Source organism: Notechis scutatus, chromosome 2 (assembly GCF_049901735.1).
Source record: "Notechis scutatus isolate UNSWTSFEM ecotype Mainland chromosome 2, rNotScu1.2, whole genome shotgun sequence".
Classification (NCBI taxonomy): domain Eukaryota; kingdom Metazoa; phylum Chordata; class Lepidosauria; order Squamata; family Elapidae; genus Notechis; species Notechis scutatus.
Window position 1 is genome coordinate 249,789,014 of NC_142010.1, and position 19,819 is coordinate 249,808,832.

Here is a 19,819-nt window from a genome sequence, read left to right on the forward strand (position 1 = left end):
ACACTGTTATTGTTTCAGTGTGTAGCAATAGTACTTAGACTTATATACCGCTTCATATTGTTTTACATCCCTCTCTAAGTGGTTTAGGGTGTCAGCATATTGCCCCCAACATCTGGGTCCTCATTTTACTGACCTTGGAAGGTTGGTAGATCAAACTCCTGGGGTGAGGATTGAGTTTGCTTGCAGTACTGTATTCTAACCATTGTGCCAGCACAGCTCTATTTCTATAAATGGAAAAATAGTGAGGGTGAACAACTTCGGGGACTGAGCTTCTTAGGAAAGGCGTTGAAGGAACTCTGATTCAAAGGGAACAAAAGCAAATTTGACCTTAGTAAAATTTAGGGCAGAAGATATAACAAACCAGATTTTTATTTTTCAGCAGGTCACCACAGAGTATAAATGTGAGACATTTCATTATACATCTGCTAATTTGGGGACAGTATATGGTAAAATGAATAAGCTTGAAATATGAAGCGTTTTATAGGAATCTGGAATTAAAGGATGGTTGCTGCAAGCATTAAGAACAGTATTTGATGGTGGTAGAGCACGAGGAGAGTTAACAATAGCTTGTTGTTGTCCCCTTAATCATTTCATAGTCTGACATACAAATGTATAAGGAACACTTATGGTAAACAATCTAGATGTTTACTGAAAAATGGGGAAATTTTAAAATCTACAAATGCCAGATAATTGTTGAGTTATAACCATTGTACAGCCATCATTTGTTCAGCAACTATTCAAAGTGAGCGTGGTGCTGAATGAAGGTCCTCAAAGTTCTGGCCATTGCAATGTCTACTACGGTGACATGATCAAAATTTGGGTGCTTGGCAGCCAGCTCTCACTTATGATCCAGTTGTAGCATCCCAGGGTCATGGAATCTGACCCAGCATCACCCAGATCACTTTCATGCCAAAGGCAGGACTAGAAGTCACCATTTCTTGTTATGTAGGCCAGCATCTTAACTACTATACCAAACTGGCTGTTTGATGGCTAACGTTTACTTCGTTTAATGGATTAGGTTAGGGTTAGAGTTAAAATGGAAGTATTGCAGATTGAAGCACTGCTGACTGGACAAAATTCATTTCTAAATTAATTCCAGACTTTTTTTTTAAACAGTATGGAGGAAGTCTTGATACAGAAGGCAGCAAACTTAATTTTCTTTCGGTTTGGGATTGGTCTGTGCAGTTTGAACACGAGGCTCAAGCTTTGCTTAACAACCCTCTTTATGCAGAAAAGCCAAAACTAGAAAAAAGTCAGAAAAAAGCTTCACGATTCAAGGTAAGATATTGGAATATTTCCACCATAATAACTGGAGGAATGATAGAGAATGGGATACTAATTCAATATAATAACATTGTTCAATCAGGCTGGAATATGTGCATTAAAATAACTATAGTGAATTTTGAGTAAACATCTTCATGAGAACTCCTACAAAAAGTAAAAACGAATGATTCAAACTTTTTTGCATTTTGTTTTAACTTGGATGTCTTTATAGTTCGCATTTAATACTATTGCCTAGTTTGCCCAGAAACTAAGCTGGAATTGAGTTCAGGTAATTCTGATTTTGTCTTCTAAATTTCTTTTACAGCATCAGCGGCAACTCTCTTTGCCCCTGACACAAGCAAAACCTCCTCCAAGAAGGGGATTTTTTAAGGAAGAAACAGATCAGTTAATTAAAAACATCTTGGGCAAAAGAATCAGCAGGTTGATAACTTCTTCTGATGAACTTCAGAATAGTTCCAGAGAATTCTATGACAGTTGGCACAGTAAACCTGTTGACCTTCATGGACTCCTCCTGCCATGTCTAGAAGGACCAGAAATCAAAGTATGGGCCCAGAGATATTTACGATGGATTCCTGAAGCTCAGCTCCCTGGTGGAGGCGCAGTTGCCACTGCCACAAATGTCTTAAATCTAATGGAAGATGTACAGGGTTTGCAGAAGAAAATAGATGAAAGGCATCGTCAGGCCGAGTCTCATGATGATACCGAAGCTTCTCCCTTTATGAGAAATCCTGCTCGTTTGTCATCGTTATTTCCCTTTGCTTTGCTTCAGAGACATTCCCTTAAACCAGTTTTGCCTACCAGCATTTGGAAAGACTTGGAAGGTGAAGAGGATTTGGCCAGGAGGGATGATGAGTATGTTGATCTAGGTGGTGATTAAAGTAACACTTCTTTTCAATTACAGAATTGAACCATATTTCTGTTCAATTACGGGAATAAAATTGGTTTCAGGGAGGCACATCATGTCCTTTGGGTTGTATTCTGGCTTAAAGATAATTAGGAAAGTTTTAATACAGAATGGTCTCCACTTGGATGTATTTTCCATAGACATTGGGGGGAGGGGGAGGGTTACAACAGCCTTATTCTTAATTAGGTTCTTCTGCCACAGGAAGGAAGATCACTTTTTTATTATCAGTAAGAACCTACAGCAGCAGGATTAAACAAAAATGATTTTTTTTCTCTAGCAAGAATCTGTTCTATTTCTTACCCCAACCCCCAACCCCAAATAAATGAGAGTTTTATCTCTCTACTCCCAAAAAGTGATTGTTGAGCATCATGGGAAAAATTAAGATGTTGAAAATATCAAGAAAGATCTATTGGAGCCTGCCTACTTCCATTTTAATAAGTGGTGGCATCAAATGTTCATAAGCAAATGGAAACAGCCTAGTCTGGGAAGTCATCTATTTATTTTATCCTTGATAAAACTGATCTTTATAACGAGAATCTTATTTTTTTAAAGTAGTTTGAAATTGTTGGTTGTTTAAAATTTGAGCTTGAGAAATAAAGAGTAAAGACAAATCCTTTTTGTTCTGATCATCCTCTTTAGGGTTCTAACATTTTCATAAAACAAATGGTCTTGAGTTCATCTCAGCCTTACTACGTAGATGGTCTCTGCTTGTTGTGCATTTTCTGATCAGTGGTGACTTCAGGTAATTTATTGCCCAGTACAAGAAGCAAAGGAATTTATAAGATATCAACAAACTAAAATCGTGTTTGTCAATTTTTTTGTAGCATTCTTATGTTGATCTTCCTCACCAGTGCTAGTAGAAGCTTGCACTGAACCTTTAGTCCTTCTGTTAGGAAGGCATTCAAAGAAATGAAACTGGACTTGTCATCCAGTATTTGTGCTTTCTTAAAGCATGGCATTAAAGGTAATAATGAATGTAGAGTCTGCACGTTGGAATCTGATTATAGAATGTTGCTACAATAATACTGCAGTTAACAAAAGCCATACAAAAATACTCATTAATCCTGATCTGCTTATTTTAAAGAGATAGACTTGTCAAATGAACTTCAACATCTAAGTGTCATAAAAAACGAACATAATTCAAAATTAGAACTAATGCACAGGATAGAACTGATTCATAAAGGGATAAATTGATAAAGATACCAGTAGTACAACTTCCACTTCTTGATTATGCTGGTTAAAACAGTTACCTAATACAGTCAGCTGTAGAATGAGAAAAAAACAACTTGATAATGTCTGATTTCTGAATTAGTTCTTCCTAAGTGCATTTTTTGCTTTGGATTGTGTTCACTGTAACAGAGTCTGTTCTTTAAGTTTTGTTGGAAGCAAGATAACGAGTGTTTTATTGGAATATGTGTATACTTTGGTGAGGATAAAAGCCAAAGTGCTAAAGTCCATGTTGCCTTACGCATCTTGTTATTATGAACTCGTTTTCAGAATTTTGAAACACAATAAAACCTTATTTGTCTGTGAGCCTTCCAAAAGCTAACATTTCATTTTTTTTCTTGTAATGTCTGCAATATTTGCTGCGATTCCTAGAGATACTCAGATTTATAGCTGGTTGAATTGTAATTTGAATACTTTTTAAAAAACACTAACATTAAGCTTAAATATTTTTGACAGTACGATTGTAATATATTGATCGTGGAAATGTATTTATATTTAAGCTGTCAAATGTTTATAGAAAAATATATAGAATAATTTTTATAATAGTTTATGGAATTTCTCCATTCTAGTCTTGATCAGAACACAGCACTGTATGAATGAAAATTATTTAAATGTATTTTTTCAGGTATTGTGTTATTACCTCTCAGTTTTTTACACTGAATACAAGCTTAGCTTTAACAGTACTTAAGGAAAAATCTTCCTGTAATTCACTGTAGTCTGTTTGGATACCTGTATTTGTTAATAAAATGTACTTTTACTAATAATTTTTAAAAAATGTTTGAATCATAGTTGTGTTCTTTGTTCTCACATGGTGTCTGTTTTGAGTTACTTTTGTATGAATGCAATATGAATAATGGGCCTATAGGGAGCATACATAGCTACTTTCTACAGAGAATTCCAAATTCACTTTACATTTTGCTATGAGGTAAATCAGGCCCCACGTTGTTGGGGGCAAATATGCCTGAATTTGAAAACTCTTAAATAATGCTATGAAGCATTATGGAGTGATATATGTCTTAAGTGCTATTGTGTCTGAGGCATTCATCTCTACTGAGGGAAAGAGTTTGCAAAATTGGCACTCTTCTTTCAAACCATTTATCTTCCCTGTAGAAAATGTGAACATTATTGTCCACATTTTTCAAAATATTTGGAAAACACCAGATTGCCTGTGTTCTTGAAACCCACCAACACATTGAGACAGAGGCTTGTCCATCCTAAAGATCAGATACCAAAAACAAGAGAAATGTGTATGCAACCCAGTGGCCTTGAGAAGTGTTCAAAACTCTGTATTGGAAAACCAAGCAGTCTTTACACAAGAGGATGGCCCAGTGCAGGAGAAAACCCCTGGAAGACAGGTATGCTGTGGGTGGGTGGGTGTTGATCCAACAAGAGCAGCCCAGTTGCCATGACTACACTTTCAAACAACTAGTGTATTTTCAGTTTTTGTTATGCAGTACATTAAAACTTGATTTCTTAAAATGTGTGGGACACTGTGTTACATCTGCAGAGAGTTGTTCTTTAAATAAAGCAGATAGTATTTTAAGTAGAGTTACTCCTGCCAAGAAGCCAGCTGGGTGACTTGAAGCCAGTCCCTTCCTCAGCCCTAGAATGTGGGCAGTGGTTAGCCACTTATAAAATCTTGCCAAGAAAACAGCAGGAAACTTGTCTAGGCAGCCACCAGGAATGACCACTAACTCAAAGGAACAGGAGGAAAAAGATGTATTCTACTTGAATACAGTTGGCTTAGAATTTGCTGTGATTTTCAGACATACTTCCTCAGCTTAGTGTCAACATATTTTCACTATGTCACTGCAGGTTTATCAGAAATCACACCGAGAATAAAGTAATTAGAAGTTCTCCTGGTTGGAGAAAGTATGTGATCAATATAAATATAAGAATATGTTTTTTCTTTCTGGATGTGAGAGTTGAAGCATGCTCTTCAAATGTGCTACGGTGCTGATGCAATAAAGGAGAAAACAAGCAACATGCAAATAAATAAATGAAGGGCACCGGCTTCCTTGAGTCAAATTCCATTTTTGGGAATGACAAGAACACATCCATGCAACAAAAGGGAAATAGTTTTATATTGTCTTTGGGGATTTTTTCCCCTCCCAGTCTAATCAGGAGTTAAGCCCAATCCTGCTTAACATTAAATGCCACCCAAACAGGAACAAGCTAGTAGTTACCTCAGTTATATCCATCTATACTTTGTATTGTTCACTGGCTCATTTAACTTTTGTTCAAGTATGCAGTATGTAGATAAGTAAGGGCCTACAATGTACAGTATGTGCATTCTATTTGTTCAGGAACTGCTGATAATTATATTGACATGAAGCAACACTAGAAATTGGCTCTACTCAGATTAGTTTTTCAAAGTGAATGTTTTGGGTGATGGAAAGCTATTTAAATGATAATCCATGAATCTGTCCAGATTGATTTACATATTGGAATATTTGAACTCGTCAATAACAAGAAGGTTGGTAGTTTTAAATTTCTGGGCACTTATATCTCAGAGGACCTCTCATGGACTATGAAAGCTAACATGCTTGTAAAGAAGGCACAGAAGAGGCTATACTTCCTGAGAATGTTCAGGAAGACAAATCTATCTCAGTATCTACTTCTGTCCTACTACCGCAGCACCATTGAGAGTGTATTGACATACTGCATTCTTGTACGGTATGGGAGCAGCTCTGTAGTGCACAAAAAAGCTCTACAGAGAATCATTAAAACTGCCCAGAATATCATTGGGCTCCAGCTACCAGCCCTGCATGACATCTTCGCATCTCACTGTTTGAGGAAGTTGCACAACATTCTCAGAGACTCTTCCCATCCTGCTTACAATCTTTATGAACTGTTGTCTTCTGGCAGAAGATACAGAACAATTAAAACTCAGGCCACACGTTTTCTGAATAGTTTTTATCCCAGAGCTATAATTGCCCTTAATGAATGTAAGGACCACCATCAGTGAGCTGTTGGACAATATTACTTGGTCTGTTGTGTGGATGCTTGTGTGTCCACTTGCAATTCAATCAAGTAGTTCTTATTTTCTGCCTTAGATTAGGATGGGGTAAAGGTACTACAGGTGGCACTGATTTCTGCCCAATGCTTCATTGGCATTTGGCTCACCTGTCTTGCTTTTGCTTATTCACCAATAAGTGCTGCAATGCAGCACCCATCAACACAAGGCAGAAGTGCACATATCGGCTACAGTGTATAATTTGAACTTTCGTCTCTGGGTCTCCCCTTTCCAAGGGTGATGCATTGCAAGAAAGTGGATAGAGAAGACATGCAAAGATAGGGGTCCCTTGCCCCAAATTGTTACCTTTCTTGGGGGTACTAAGGAAGAGGGGAACAACTGGGGGGTAGGGATTTGGAATTATTGACTGGAAAGGCTCCTATTATTACATTCTCCCTGCCAACTCCAGGTGGTATGACTGCTGAAAAATAATTCATTTTTCTTGATACCAAGCATTAACATTATTTCCAGAATCCTCATCCCCTGGGCTACTCTACTCAGGCCTGACTTTCTCATGAATCAGACATAATAAATTATTTTAGGCTTTTGTCTGTGAAATAGACCTCATTCTCTATAATCACCAGAGATGGTGGGCCCAATGGGATGGGGTCAGTTGTAGGAAGCTTGCTGTTGTCGGTGTGTCTGAGATGGGGATTGTGAAACTTTAACCTTAGACTGTCTACTATTGACCTCACCCCTTTCCTAAGAGGTCTGTAGGGGGCGTGCATAAGCGCACCAACGTGCCTACTGTCCCTGTCCTATTGTTTCTCTTATTCTTCTTTTATTTTTCTTATATGTACCCATTTCATGTATTCACAACTATGTATACACTTATACTTATTATCTTGTAAACAATTGGCAAATCAAATAAATAAAAATAAATAAATAAATAAAAATAAATAAAGATGCGTGGCACTAGTTTTCTCTCAAACCAACACATTCACGTTATCTGCCAGTTGTTGATTTCCTTCAGCATAGGAAGTGTCATGCCCCTGGTGGAGACTGACTCTGAGGGAGAGGAGGAACAGCCAACAGGAAGTGTGGCTCCGGAGGTTGTGGAGGAGGCTGGGGAAAGGCAGAGGCCAGCTGGGCAGTCAGAGGAGGACCCAGGCCCATCCCCTACCCATCCTAGGGCACGCAGAGTGGAGAGGATAAGGGAGAGCCGTGGTCTACTCGGGAGGAGAGGGCCTTGATCCTCTTCATGGGCTGCAGCTGTGACAACTCTATAAAAGTATGGCCTTGCATACTGGTGAACGCTGGAAACAAAGTGTGTAAATATCTCTAGTTTATAGTTTCTCTCTGAGTTTGGCATCCTTCTCAGTGTGTGTTATCTGTGGACATCCTCCAGCCCTTCTTACCTGGTCTGTGTTGCTTTTTTCCTTCTTCGTGTAACTGTTTGTGTGGGAGGTTTTTTTTTTTTTTTGTCTTCTGTCAAAGATATTCAGAGCTCGGAAGCAAAGTGAAGGAATAAAAGGGGCTTCACCTGTTTTCTATGACTGTGTTTTGTATCCCATCCTGGGTCATCACAGGAAGGTTTGCTGCAACTAATGATATTTTTAAGAGTTTTCCACATGTTTGCTGGTTCATTTGTTGAGAACTAATTTGTTAGCTTTTCAGAGTAGCTTCTTTTTGCTTGTTAATGTTCTGGCCCGATTGTACAGCATTCTGTCGCCTTTTCTGTAGGCTTCCTCTTTGGTTCGAAGTAGTTCGTTTTGGTACAAAGTAGCTAGTTTTATAGGCAGAGTCAGACAAGCAATGAACTCCTGCATGTGTGTGCACACTGCTAAAATACTGCTGCTGGAAGGTATATCAGATGAAGTGCAAGCATTTTTGGTGTGTTGAGAAGATGGCAAACATTAAAAAAAACTATCTGCTGCTGGAGGGACTCCCTCACTCATTTGCAGCAGACTTAATTTTCCTGGTGAGGAAAGCAATGCAGTCTCCCAGAAACCTTTCACAAAGACCTGGAATTACAAAGGAAAAGCATTGTACAATTTATATTTATCTCTCTCCTGATCAGATGGCTGTATAAGCGTAGACAGGCAAGATGAGATAACCATGGCAGTGTTGACACTGTTCAGGAAAGGAACAATTCCTTACCTGGGAACACCCTAATTTTACATATGTGTAAGGATTTTTCATGCTTACAAAAGAAGCAATATTTTTACAAAGAATCTGAAAGAAGCTATGTAGGACAAGAGAAAATGTGAAATGTTTGCTCTTTTAGCAAATTGCCAGTTATGGTGAGAAAACAAGGATAAGGGAAGAAATGATATAAAATACTTCATTTTTATTTCAACTCTGAGAGTCCTAAAAGTCTCAGGGCTCTTTGTAAATTTTCTAGCTTTCATCACAATTACTTTAGATTTTTTTCCCGCCAGAGAAAATCAGTGAAGAATATTGGTTATATTGTGAGTATATTGTCCTGATGTATGTATTAGAAATATCCCTTGTTGAGAAAGAAACTAATTCCCCCTTTTAGACCAATGTCTGCTAAGGAAACAATCTACTTTTAGAAAGGTTTCATTACCAGAAATTGCACTGGTAAATATAATTGCTAGTTGAAACTGATCATTTCTGGCTGAAACAGAGATTAAAACTTGCACAAGTATATATTCCAGATTTGGAATCATTCCTGATTAACTAAATATAACATATCTTCTTGCTTCTGACAGAGGAAAGGAATATACTGATAATATGTTCATTTTTTTTTCTAAAAGTGCTGACACTAAGCATTTTAGCTTTTATAATTGTGGTGTCAAATAAGGCAATAAGAATATATCTTGATGATAAAATCCTTCAGCAAGCTAATAAATTGTAAGGATGTTTCATTCCACAGCCATAAATCTCATTAAGTAACCTTACCATTTCTTGGAATATTTTGGAATAGACTTCACTTCTGACATATTGAAGCTAGACTATATATCACAATGTGTTAAATACCAGAAGAACCATCTTGTGTTGTTGCTGCAACAAACTTCTAGAAAGATTATTTTAAACGCAGTTCTCAGACCAGCAGTGAAGCTTACATTATATAAACATATTGAATAGTTGGGACAGTCACTTTTTCTGAGAAAGAAACCATCAGTGGCTAATAAAGATTACTTGTTTGACGGAGCTGCAGTAACATTATTCCACATTCTTGACACTGACCTTACAATCATTTATGTACTGTAGGTGTGCAGATGTAGACAGCAGTTATGCATGCTTCAGAAATCATTTGGAAGAAATGCTAACACAGCACTTCTCAGCTATTTAACCCCTCTTTCATCAGGATGTTCCCATAAGGTTCAATGTTTTCACAGTGCTCATAAATAATACTTTATATATAATATACAATGCAATCATAATTATTATGGTTAATCACTTAGCCAGATGTTTAGATTGTATTTGGTATTTTTATCCACTTATAGAATCCTTTTCAATGATGTGGGATAGACAGTTGCTGTTTGGTGGTGTTAAAGATAGTGTCACAGGATGTAAGCTGTTCCAAGTAAAGCTGCTTTTTGCAATTGATTGATGGTGATTTTAGTCAATGCCAATGGTATATTATCAATTATTATATTCCAAGTGCATCAACATCTGCATGAAATGCAGGATATAAATCAAATCAATCTAATTAATAACCTAAATAAATAACGCCTAAATAAAAGTATACCCAAATGCAAAGCTTCTGCATGGCCAAAGACAATCCTCAGATGTTTCAGGTGGGTTTATCAATAAGTACATGTTGCTTTTTATTTTAAGCACCTTTTGTAGCACCTAAATTCAATTTTTCCTATTTCCCAACTACTAGAAAATCTACATCAATCCTAATTTTGGATTAGGATAGTAATTACTATCCTATTACTAGAGATAATAATTCAACTGAACATCTTTTCAAAAGTGTGCTAACTACTATATTATTCAAAGCTGCTGGAACAAAGGTCATAGATGGAACTAAATGCAGCATGAGATGAATCCAATCAAATGTCTGCAATGAACTCATCTTTAGACTGTAATTAACTGGAATTGCTTTATCCTCTTTCCAGAAAACATCATGGTAAACTCAGAAGCATGCATGCTATTTTTTATAACAAGGGCTCTGAAATTTTTCTTTGCATCTTTTGGACAGTATCTTTATACATAATCTTCACTCAAGTCAGTCTGCTCTTGAGAGACAACCTGCCACCTATTTCTACCATTGGAACCCACAATGGTGCTGCTTATGTACAAATCAACTTTTGTTCCATGAGTGCCTGTGTATTCTTGAGAATATAAACATATACATGTATGCACATATGCACGAAGGGTTATAATTTTGTTTATACACTGAATGACTTAGTGGCTAGGTGACATTATTTTACTCATGTAGGTAAAAGGAAAGGTTTCTCCTCTCCAGTCATGTCCAACTCTAAGGGATAGTGCTCGTCTCAGTTTCTTAGCGGAGGGAGGAAGCATTGTCCAAAGATGCTTCCATGGTCATGTGGCCAGCATGATTATACGTGCTTTTTATTCACATTTTCATTAACTGCTAAGTGGGCAGGAACTGGGGCCGGAACGGGAGCTCAGCCCATCACGCAGCATCGGGGTCTCACACTGTTAGCTTTCCAGCTGACAAACTCAGTGCCTTTAACTGCTGAGCCATTGCACCCCTCTATTTTACATATATATAGAAGTATTCAAAATGAACCACAAACTTTTTATATGGAAAGGGCTTGCAAAGATAAAAAAATTATAATCGATTTCTCTGTTCAGCAACAGAGAAAAATCAGTTGTGACACCAATTGCTAGTTGTAAAGTTCTTCTAGAACAGAAGTACAGAATTGAAGAAATAAAGAAGTCAAACAATTGATAATTGTTCTCTTTGTTTGTTCCTTGGCTTCAGTCTGACAGAATCATAATCTTACTTTACCTGACCTTACCTATCCTTTCCTTTGCTTCCCTTATCTTCCCTCCTTAATTACTTGATAGGTAACTCAAGGTAGCAAACACACTCCTCCCTGCTCCTCCCCCCCCCAACAACAACCCTGTGAGGTGGTTTGGCCTGGGAGTAAGTGATTGGCCCAAGGTCATGCAGCCAGCTTTCATAGCTAAGGCACGACTATAGTTGTTTTCTGATTTCTACCCTGCTGCCTTAACCACTAGACTAGACCAAACCGTACAGCCAATTCTGTTTTGTACTGTGGCTTCATGTGGATGCTCCATAAAATTGCAAAATCTGCACCCAGGCAGAACCCAAAAGAAGCCAAACTAGGGACAGCCTCAAGATCTTTTCCTTGAAGTTAGTTTCAGGTTGGTAAAAATAACAAGAAGTCAGGAGGATCTGAATTGGATGACAAAGACCTCTTTACCTTTTGCTGATACCCTAAACAAGATTACAGGTAGTCCTCAACTGATGACCACAGTTGAACCCAGAATGTATGAAGCTAAGTGAGAAATGTGCTAGCTGAGTCAGTCTGGCCCATTTTACCATTTTTCTTGCCACAGTCCTTAAGTGAAGCACTTAAATTAGTAACATGGTTGTTAGGTGAATCGGGTTTCCCCGTTGACTTTGCTTGTCAGAAATTTGCAAAAAGGGATGGGACACTGCCACTATCAGATACCAGTCTGTTGTGTAGCATCCAGATGCAAATCACGTGGCCATGGAGATGCTGCAACGGTCCAAAGTGTGAAAAGTGGTCCAAAAGTCACTGCTTTCAGTGCCGTTGTAACGTCCAACCGTCACTAAACGAGGACTACATGCACTAAAAAGGAACCCCCAAGAATGATCGCCGGCCAGTATTTTGCATTTCGCCCACCCAGATTCACTGACAGTTGCTCGGCTTTTTTATTTTATTCACTTGCTCGGCTTTTTTATTTTATTTTTTTTGCTCATTCGGCCCGGGCTGCTTTCCTGCGCTTCGTAGAATGTCCTCTCCCTGAGGAAAACGGGGACCCCGATCAACAAGACCCCCGGGGAGCCCCTCGCTTTCCACAGCTCCTCAGCACCTCCGCTCCCGCCGAGGAAGGGCGGAGCGACCCAGCCACGTCGGCCAGTGCGGACGGGCGGGCTCTGAGAAGCCGGTCTGCCTCCCTTCCCTTCTCCCTCCGCCTCTTCTGCCACATCCTCCGCCTCCGCCGCTGTCGCTGCTGGCGTCAGCCGAGGGAGTCCGCGCCGCCATATTGGAGGAGACGCCGCCGAAGTCGCCCCCGCCGCCCCGGCCGCTTTGAGTTCCGCAACAGGCGGAACCGGCCCGCCCATCCCGTCCCTGGCCTGCCGGCGACGGCGGGCCTGCGCCCTGCCTGTGGGAACGGAGGGAAAAGGCCGCGGCCTCCCGGGGCTCCTGCCGCTTTCCTCCCGCCGAGCGGGGCCCTCCGGGGTCGCAGGCTACGTTCTCTTGCCGCCGCCGCCGCCGCCGCCGCGCCATGACTTCGCTGACCCAGCGCAGCTCGGGCCTGGTGCAACGCCGCACGGAGGCTTCGCGCAGCGCGGCCGACAAAGACCGGGGGGCCGGCGGCGGCAGCGGCGGGGGAGGCGGCGGCGGTGGGCCAGAGGAGGAAGGCCGGCGAGACGAGCAGGGGGAAGAGGAGAAGGGGGACTCCAAGGAAACGCGGCTCACGCTCATGGAGGAGGTGTTGCTGCTGGGCCTCAAGGACCGGGAGGTGAGGGACGGCGAGCGGATTATGAGGGAACAAGGGGCGGTGAGGGGGCGGTGAGGAGGCCGTGGGGTGGACATTCCCGGCATAGCGCCGGCCCCATCTGTTGGGACTAAAGCCTGGCTTCCCCAGCCAGCCTAGTTGGGAAGGGTGGGTTTTGGAGTCTCCCTGGAGCCTTAAATTGAAGGGGGGGTGGCGGTCTTGAGAGAACCATTGAAGAGGCAAGAGATTGATATTGCAGAAGGAAGAGGAATCCTCACCCAGAGTTATTGGGGTAGTGAAGAGAAACAACTATAAGGAAGATTGCTGGGTTAGTCTGCCCTAGCAAATCATCTGGAATCTGGTAGCACCTTTCCAGATTTGTGACTTTGGGGGGTGGGGGGGCTGCAGCTGCCTACCTCAGATGGTCTTAAGTCAACTCACAAAAGTAGCTCTCTTTTATTTATTTATTTTGAAAGGTGCTACCTTTCCTCTTGATTTTTCAGGGTAAAGGCTTGGGATGTAGAAGTCCATGGGTTCAGGTTGTTTCAGTTTGCACAACACAGTTCGTTAAACAGACCAAGTTGTTTCTTTCCTCTTTTACACGTCATTGGGCCATAGATTGGGGGAGTTCATGCTGTGCCACAAACTGGCCATATTTTAGCCACTGGCCTGTAGGAGCCAGCCTGACTTGAAAGTGCCATTCTCCTTGCCAAGCCCCCCCCCCTTTATTGCTTGTCATAGCGAAATCAATCAACTCAGTTTTAAAGAAATGAATAATTATGAATGTGTGTATATCTGTGTGTAGGTCTATGAGTGTAGCTATAAATGTATGTATATAGAAATAGAAAAGTATGATGAAGTTAAGGAAATAGTATGATAAAAAGAATGAAGGACTTGATATCCTTTGAAGATGAGCTAGCAGGAAAATGCACATTCTTGTTCAAGTTTTTTTTCAAGCAGCTAGAATTGGCTAGAATTGAGAAAGCCAACAATTTAGAAAAATATTTACAATGGGAATAAATATGTGTTTACCATTACATTGGGGAAGGGGATCTCAGCTCTAAGCTTTGGAAATATATAACAGGAAAATTCAACAAGGCCTCTAATTAGAAAGTAATTTAGCCTTAAATTTCCTCAGAAAAGTGTTTGCTGCTTGTGTATGTGAGAGAGGGGAAGAGGGAGAGAGAATTACTTTATACTGTTTCTTATTTTAGTTGCCTTATACTATACAAAATTAACATACTAGTTTTTGCTCTGACATGCTAGCAACCGTAACACTGAGACCAAAAATTCACTATTTGTATATTCCTTTCCTACTCCCTCTCATTTACTTGTATAGCTCCCTTAGAATTGTGGGATAGAAGTTGGCACTTTATTTGTTACACTAATGTAATTAGTGTGCCTAAGAAAAACAACAGTTGGAAATTACATGAACAAACATCCATTAAACTATTAAATACATGGCTATTTAGATATGTAGAAATGCCACAAACCTCATATAAACACATTGGTTTTCCTTGAAAAGAAAGGTTTATTAAGTATGTTTACAAATTATTAAGTTATCTTTGAAAAAGCAAATCTGGAACCTGTTGCATTAAGCCCAACTTAATAATAATGTCTTGTATATTTATAATACATTTTTAATGGTATAAGCTTCATGGATAAGAATCAACTTCTTGTGATGAGGTAGGGTGTAGGCTGCAGTCTTATGCTGTGATATCATTTGTTTTTAGGAAATTCAATTCCACTTAAATAAAGGCAAACAGTTTGTCTTGCCATGTCACCTTGACTTAAAGATTTCCAAATCTAAGTTGGAAAACTTAATTGTCTCCTCTGAGTTACATCTTTAACAATGGATTAATGTTCTGTAGCTGCCAAATGATAGTCTTGCTGGAAAGAGGCATTCATGTTTGTTAGATAAGGTACAAGTGGAAGTAAATACAAAAAGCATTACCTTCAAAGAACTGTTACTGTCTTGCTTAAAAGATAACTGACTCAATAATTGTTGTTTCTTACAGAGATTCTCAAAAGATAGGTAACTATAAACCATTGATACTCATCAGAATTTATAACAAATTAATTTACAATGAAGCTGTACTTTTTACAGTTCTCATATGAGTATTTAATTTTATTTCTGGTCTGTTGATTTGCAGGACTAGCTGCAGTACCATTAATAACAAAGATTCACAAAGGCAGTCTTGGCTGCAGAATTTTCATCCAGGTGTAATAGAAGGATTCCTGGTGTTAGCCTTTCATATCTATAATGAGTTTAGCAGTAATTCTGGATATGGAATCAGAATGCTATTTGATTAAAACTTCTGATATAGTATATAATATTGATGTAGTCATGCAAGATTTTAGATATGCATCTTGTGGAATTGAGAACAATTTTTGTTCTTTTGCAACTTTTGTGCAGGTAGGGTAGTGTTTAACATTCTGCATCATATATATATAAAGTTGTTAGTACATTTTTGCCTCAAAATGAATTGCTTTGCAGGCATTTAATATTGAATTACATTTAATATTTAAATGTAAAGGCTTCTTCTCTGTCACTTTTCTCACAGTAAATAGTACTTATAAAGCACAGTTAATTATTCTGGAGTTCAGCATTTTAAAAGCATTTTGTAAAAATTTTCAATAGATATATTTTTAAATACAGCTAGTCTCGCTAAGCTCTCTTAGTGAGAGATTCCATTATGTTTGAAGTTGCTATAGAAATTCTAACTTCCTTGATTTAGAGTAATCCTGAAATGGCTAATAGTAATGCAAGTAGTCCTTGACTCATGATTGTAATTGACCCCAAAATTATAGTTGTATGTTGTTCTAGTTAAGTCACCATGTGACTATATCCACTTTTATAACTTTGCAGGAGTTGTTAAGCAAATGGTGCAATTAAGCCAGTAACATGTCTGCAGATCCATTGTCTGCAATAAGCATTTTTTGCAGCAAACTGGAAGTAAATGCTGGTCATGTGAAGGCAGGACACTTACAAATAGCCATAAATGTGAGTTGGTTGCTGAGCACCCAAAATGCAGTCATATGTCCTGGAGCTGGCAGTGGGGGAGCAATTGTCAGAACTTAGATTCCAGGTCTTTAAGTAACCCTGAGGAATCAATCCATTGTAACTTTGAACATTTACTGAACAGCTGATCATAAATTAAGGACTACTGTAATGAACAATAGGTATCATCTAGTTTATAGACTTATTTCTAACCTGAAGATCATGCTGCAACTGAAGAATGTCCAATTTCAGGCTATGGCAAGTCAGCTATACACCCTCAAAATCATTGCCTGTTAATAGGTGTGTGAAGTTATAAAATATTTTAAAGTCAGTGTTGAATATAACCCAGAAAACAATAGAATAGTCTTAACTTGCATCTAAGGCAAGCCAATCAGTATTACACTGATACTTAAATCACAGATGCTGGAAAATTAGAAACTGAATAGCTCTGAGATGACTTGAAACATTTTGCTAGCACAACAGTCAAAAAAGACTGTTATGTAAGATGGAAATTCTACAGTGTAAGTAGAATAGCATCTGGATTGACAGGAACATTTACCCTCTGTACAAAACCAATAGAATCTGCCAAAAAAAAAAAAATCAGTGTTAAAGCAAATGCTTTTTTCCAGAAAACTCTGCTGTGACACTACACATATACTTCACCAGATGGACAATACTGAAGTCAGATTGACTATTTACTTTGCAAGCAAAGATAAAGAGGCTCTATTTAGTGAGCAGAAAGACTATTGCTCGGATTATGAAATCCCTCTTACAATATTACAGCTAAAAAAAAATAAAGACTAAGAAGATACAACTTCAGCAAATTATCAAAAGATAGATTTAATGGATTAGATATGACATATTAGGTACTCGAACAACTCGACTTCAATTTAAAGCATAATTAAAAATGAAGCAAACAAAAATATCCCAATGGGAGGGGGAAAGAATGGAAATTGCTATCTGGTGGGGTATTGAAATTGCTGCAAAAGAGACAGAATAACATTTGTGTAACAACTGAGTTTCAAAGAAAAACAACACGAGAAGATGTTACATTTATATATGCAAAGTACAGTAATAAAACTAGCAATCAAAGTGGAAGAACAAGAACTTCTTAAAAAGACTACAGAAATGAAAGAAAGCAAAAATCTGGAAATGATATAAAATAATAGATATTAATATATGGGAGAATTAATAAATATAAAGTTTTATACACTGATTATAAAACCAGACATTGATTGTAATTAGAAAATATTACTACCATGTTTCTCCAACAATACGGCCTCCACCAATAGGAAGGCCCAGCATGATTTCTAGGCATGAAGTGAAATTAAGCCCTGCCCCCAAAATTTAGACCTATTTAAACCATGCATTTCCCCGCCATTTCTCACATCGTTCGTTAGAACTACACGAGGTGAAGAGAAATGGGGAAGGGGGGGGGATGGGGAGAAAACTTGCCTTTAGGAGTGCCCTGCAGGTAGCCGAGGCTAGAATACCCTGATAGCCGATAGAAGCTCCCCGAAGGCAGAGTCCCCAGCTGCTTCAGGGCGTGGCATGGCTGCCCGTGTCCCCTTGCCTTTAGGCAGTCTCTTTTGGGCGATGGAAGCTCCCCAAGTGCAGTCACCAGCCACTTCGATCGGCCGGTAGAAGCGGCCTTAGGGCGAGTGCACACGCACACTCCCCTCGCCGTGAGGCCGCTTCTATCAGCCAATCGAAGTGGCTGTTGACTGCACTTGGGGAGCTTCCATCACCCGAAAGAGACTGCCTAAAGGTGAGGGGACATGGGCAGCCATGCCACGCCCTGAAGCGGCTGGGGACTCTGCCTTCAAGGAGCTTTTGTCGGCTGATAGAAGTGGCCTCGCAGCAAGGTACGTGCGTATGGGCCACTCTAGGTGGGGGAGGAAATTAAGTCACCCCTGAAAAGATGGCCTAGCCGTTTTTTCGGGGGTCAAAAAAAAAAAAGGCCCGGCCTTATTTTGTGAGAAACACGGTAGCATCAAAACAAGAATTGATGAAATATCAGAATATTTGTTTAAGATCTTACAGTATGATGCAACTGAAGTGGTACTTGACGTTTTCGAGCATGTGATAGATGTATATGACAGTTACAAAAAAGGACAGCATGGAATGCTAATCTTTTATTAATTATATGTAGGGTTTTGATTCTGTCAATCACAACAAATTGTGGACCAGGCTTTTGTTATACTAGTATTTCATATAAAATTGAATTATTCTTCTTGAAGTATGAAATATTCTCAATTTTCTCCATCATTACTAAAAAGCTATCAATACACACCTCTGTTAATGTTATTTCTCTGCACTAGATATTTTGTCTAGATCTGTCATAGCCTTTCCCCCACATAGAAGAATTTCCCAAATTGAAGGTCCCTTGTGAATCTGTAACTTAGGAAGATAAAAGCCTGGAATAAATTCAACAACTTATCTGCCTATTTGCATTATGTTGATACTTTCTGTTGATATTATGTTAGTTTGTTAACATTAAGTAGCACAGTGACGTTTGTACTTGCTGATAAAATGTAGGTTCTAATTATTTATTCTAGCTCAGTATTATATGATCTGCTTCCTATCACATACATTATCAGTATGAGGATGCAATAGTTCAATATACCCATTTCTTATAACCCAAGTGGGGTTCAGAACCCAGAGGGCTTCTGGGAGAGGAAATTTGAGATGTCTAACCCTAGAATTTCAGACATTCTGCTACCTTCCTCATGTATAGAATCTAATAAATTCCCAGGATATGAACAATGGAAAAGTAGTATGAAGCTTTGCTTGGGGGAAAATCTAAGTATGAAACAAAAATTAGTGAACAGCTATAGGAATGTAAGCTCTCCTTTTGCCAATGTATTGGCTAAAGGCTCAGTGATAGTGTAGACAGTTGGATTTCCAAGCAAGGGAGTCAAATCAACTGGGTCAAATGGTAAGAAAAAAAATAAGTTATAAAATGAAAAACAAGTCATTCTCCAGGCCTATAAAATATCTATCCATGGATTCTTAAAAGAATTAAAATGTAAATTGGAAATATTCAACTTGTCTTTTAAGATCTGAATTTGTTCCTAAGAAGTGAAAAGCTGATATGACTGGTTTAAAACTCAAGGAAGGCAATGGGAAATTATAGTTCAGTTAGCTTAACATCATTTTAGATAGTATGGTAGAAAGTATTATGAAAGGGGAAATAGTCAAAACATACAAAGGGAAAAGTCTTACTGAAAGAGAATCAACATTTTTAAAAAAGTAAGCCTTGTTTCACTAATTTTAACCTTTTTTTGAGGGAGTCAATGAGTATGTAGACTAGGATGAACCCATAAATAATACATAGTTGAACTTTTAAAAAACCTTTGATGAACTTTTGGAATGCATGTCCAAACCAGACTAAAAGATCCGTGAGAGAAAGTCTGTCAAATAAGTAAAAGGGCACAAAGCCAGAGAGAGTGTTATCGATGATTGCTAGCAATTTTAAAGTGGGATGCCAGTTAGCAAATATGCAGTGACTGAAGAACACTTGCAATTCTATTAAATCTATCCCCTTATGTTAATAGCTGGGTTACTATATTTTGGGCAAATTGTAGCTTGAAATTCATTTTCAAAGGCAATACTCTTAAGGATGTCCTTTAGAGTCTAGTGACTACACTACATGGATGCATCCATGAAATTTTCCCGGTCACAATATCGTACATTCACGGTTTTTCATTGCTTTTTACTGGATATTTCTTCAGTTTCCTAGTTTAGTCTAAAGCCCTGGAATTCTCTGGTGTTTTCCAGCCAAATC

At 38.9% G+C, this 19,819-nt stretch overlaps 2 protein-coding genes across 2 annotated transcripts in view; both read left to right on the plus strand.

Annotated features, from left to right (window-relative positions):
* MTMR12 (myotubularin related protein 12) overlaps positions 1-4,190 on the plus strand; it is a 34,655-nt gene extending 30,465 nt beyond the window's left edge. The window contains exons 15-16 of the mRNA XM_087958541.1: positions 1,117-1,278; positions 1,589-4,190. Of these exons, the coding sequence (XP_087814667.1) occupies positions 1,117-1,278; positions 1,589-2,161 (735 nt within the window). The 3' untranslated portion in view covers positions 2,162-4,190. The remainder of the gene's footprint in view (positions 1-1,116; positions 1,279-1,588) is intronic.
* An 8,354-nt stretch (positions 4,191-12,544) lies between these two features.
* The window catches only part of GOLPH3 (golgi phosphoprotein 3), a 29,592-nt gene continuing 22,317 nt past the window's right edge, over positions 12,545-19,819 (plus strand). Inside the window, exon 1 of the mRNA XM_026666379.2 lies at positions 12,545-13,055. Coding sequence (XP_026522164.1) covers positions 12,819-13,055 — 237 coding nt within the window. The 5' untranslated portion in view covers positions 12,545-12,818. The remainder of the gene's footprint in view (positions 13,056-19,819) is intronic.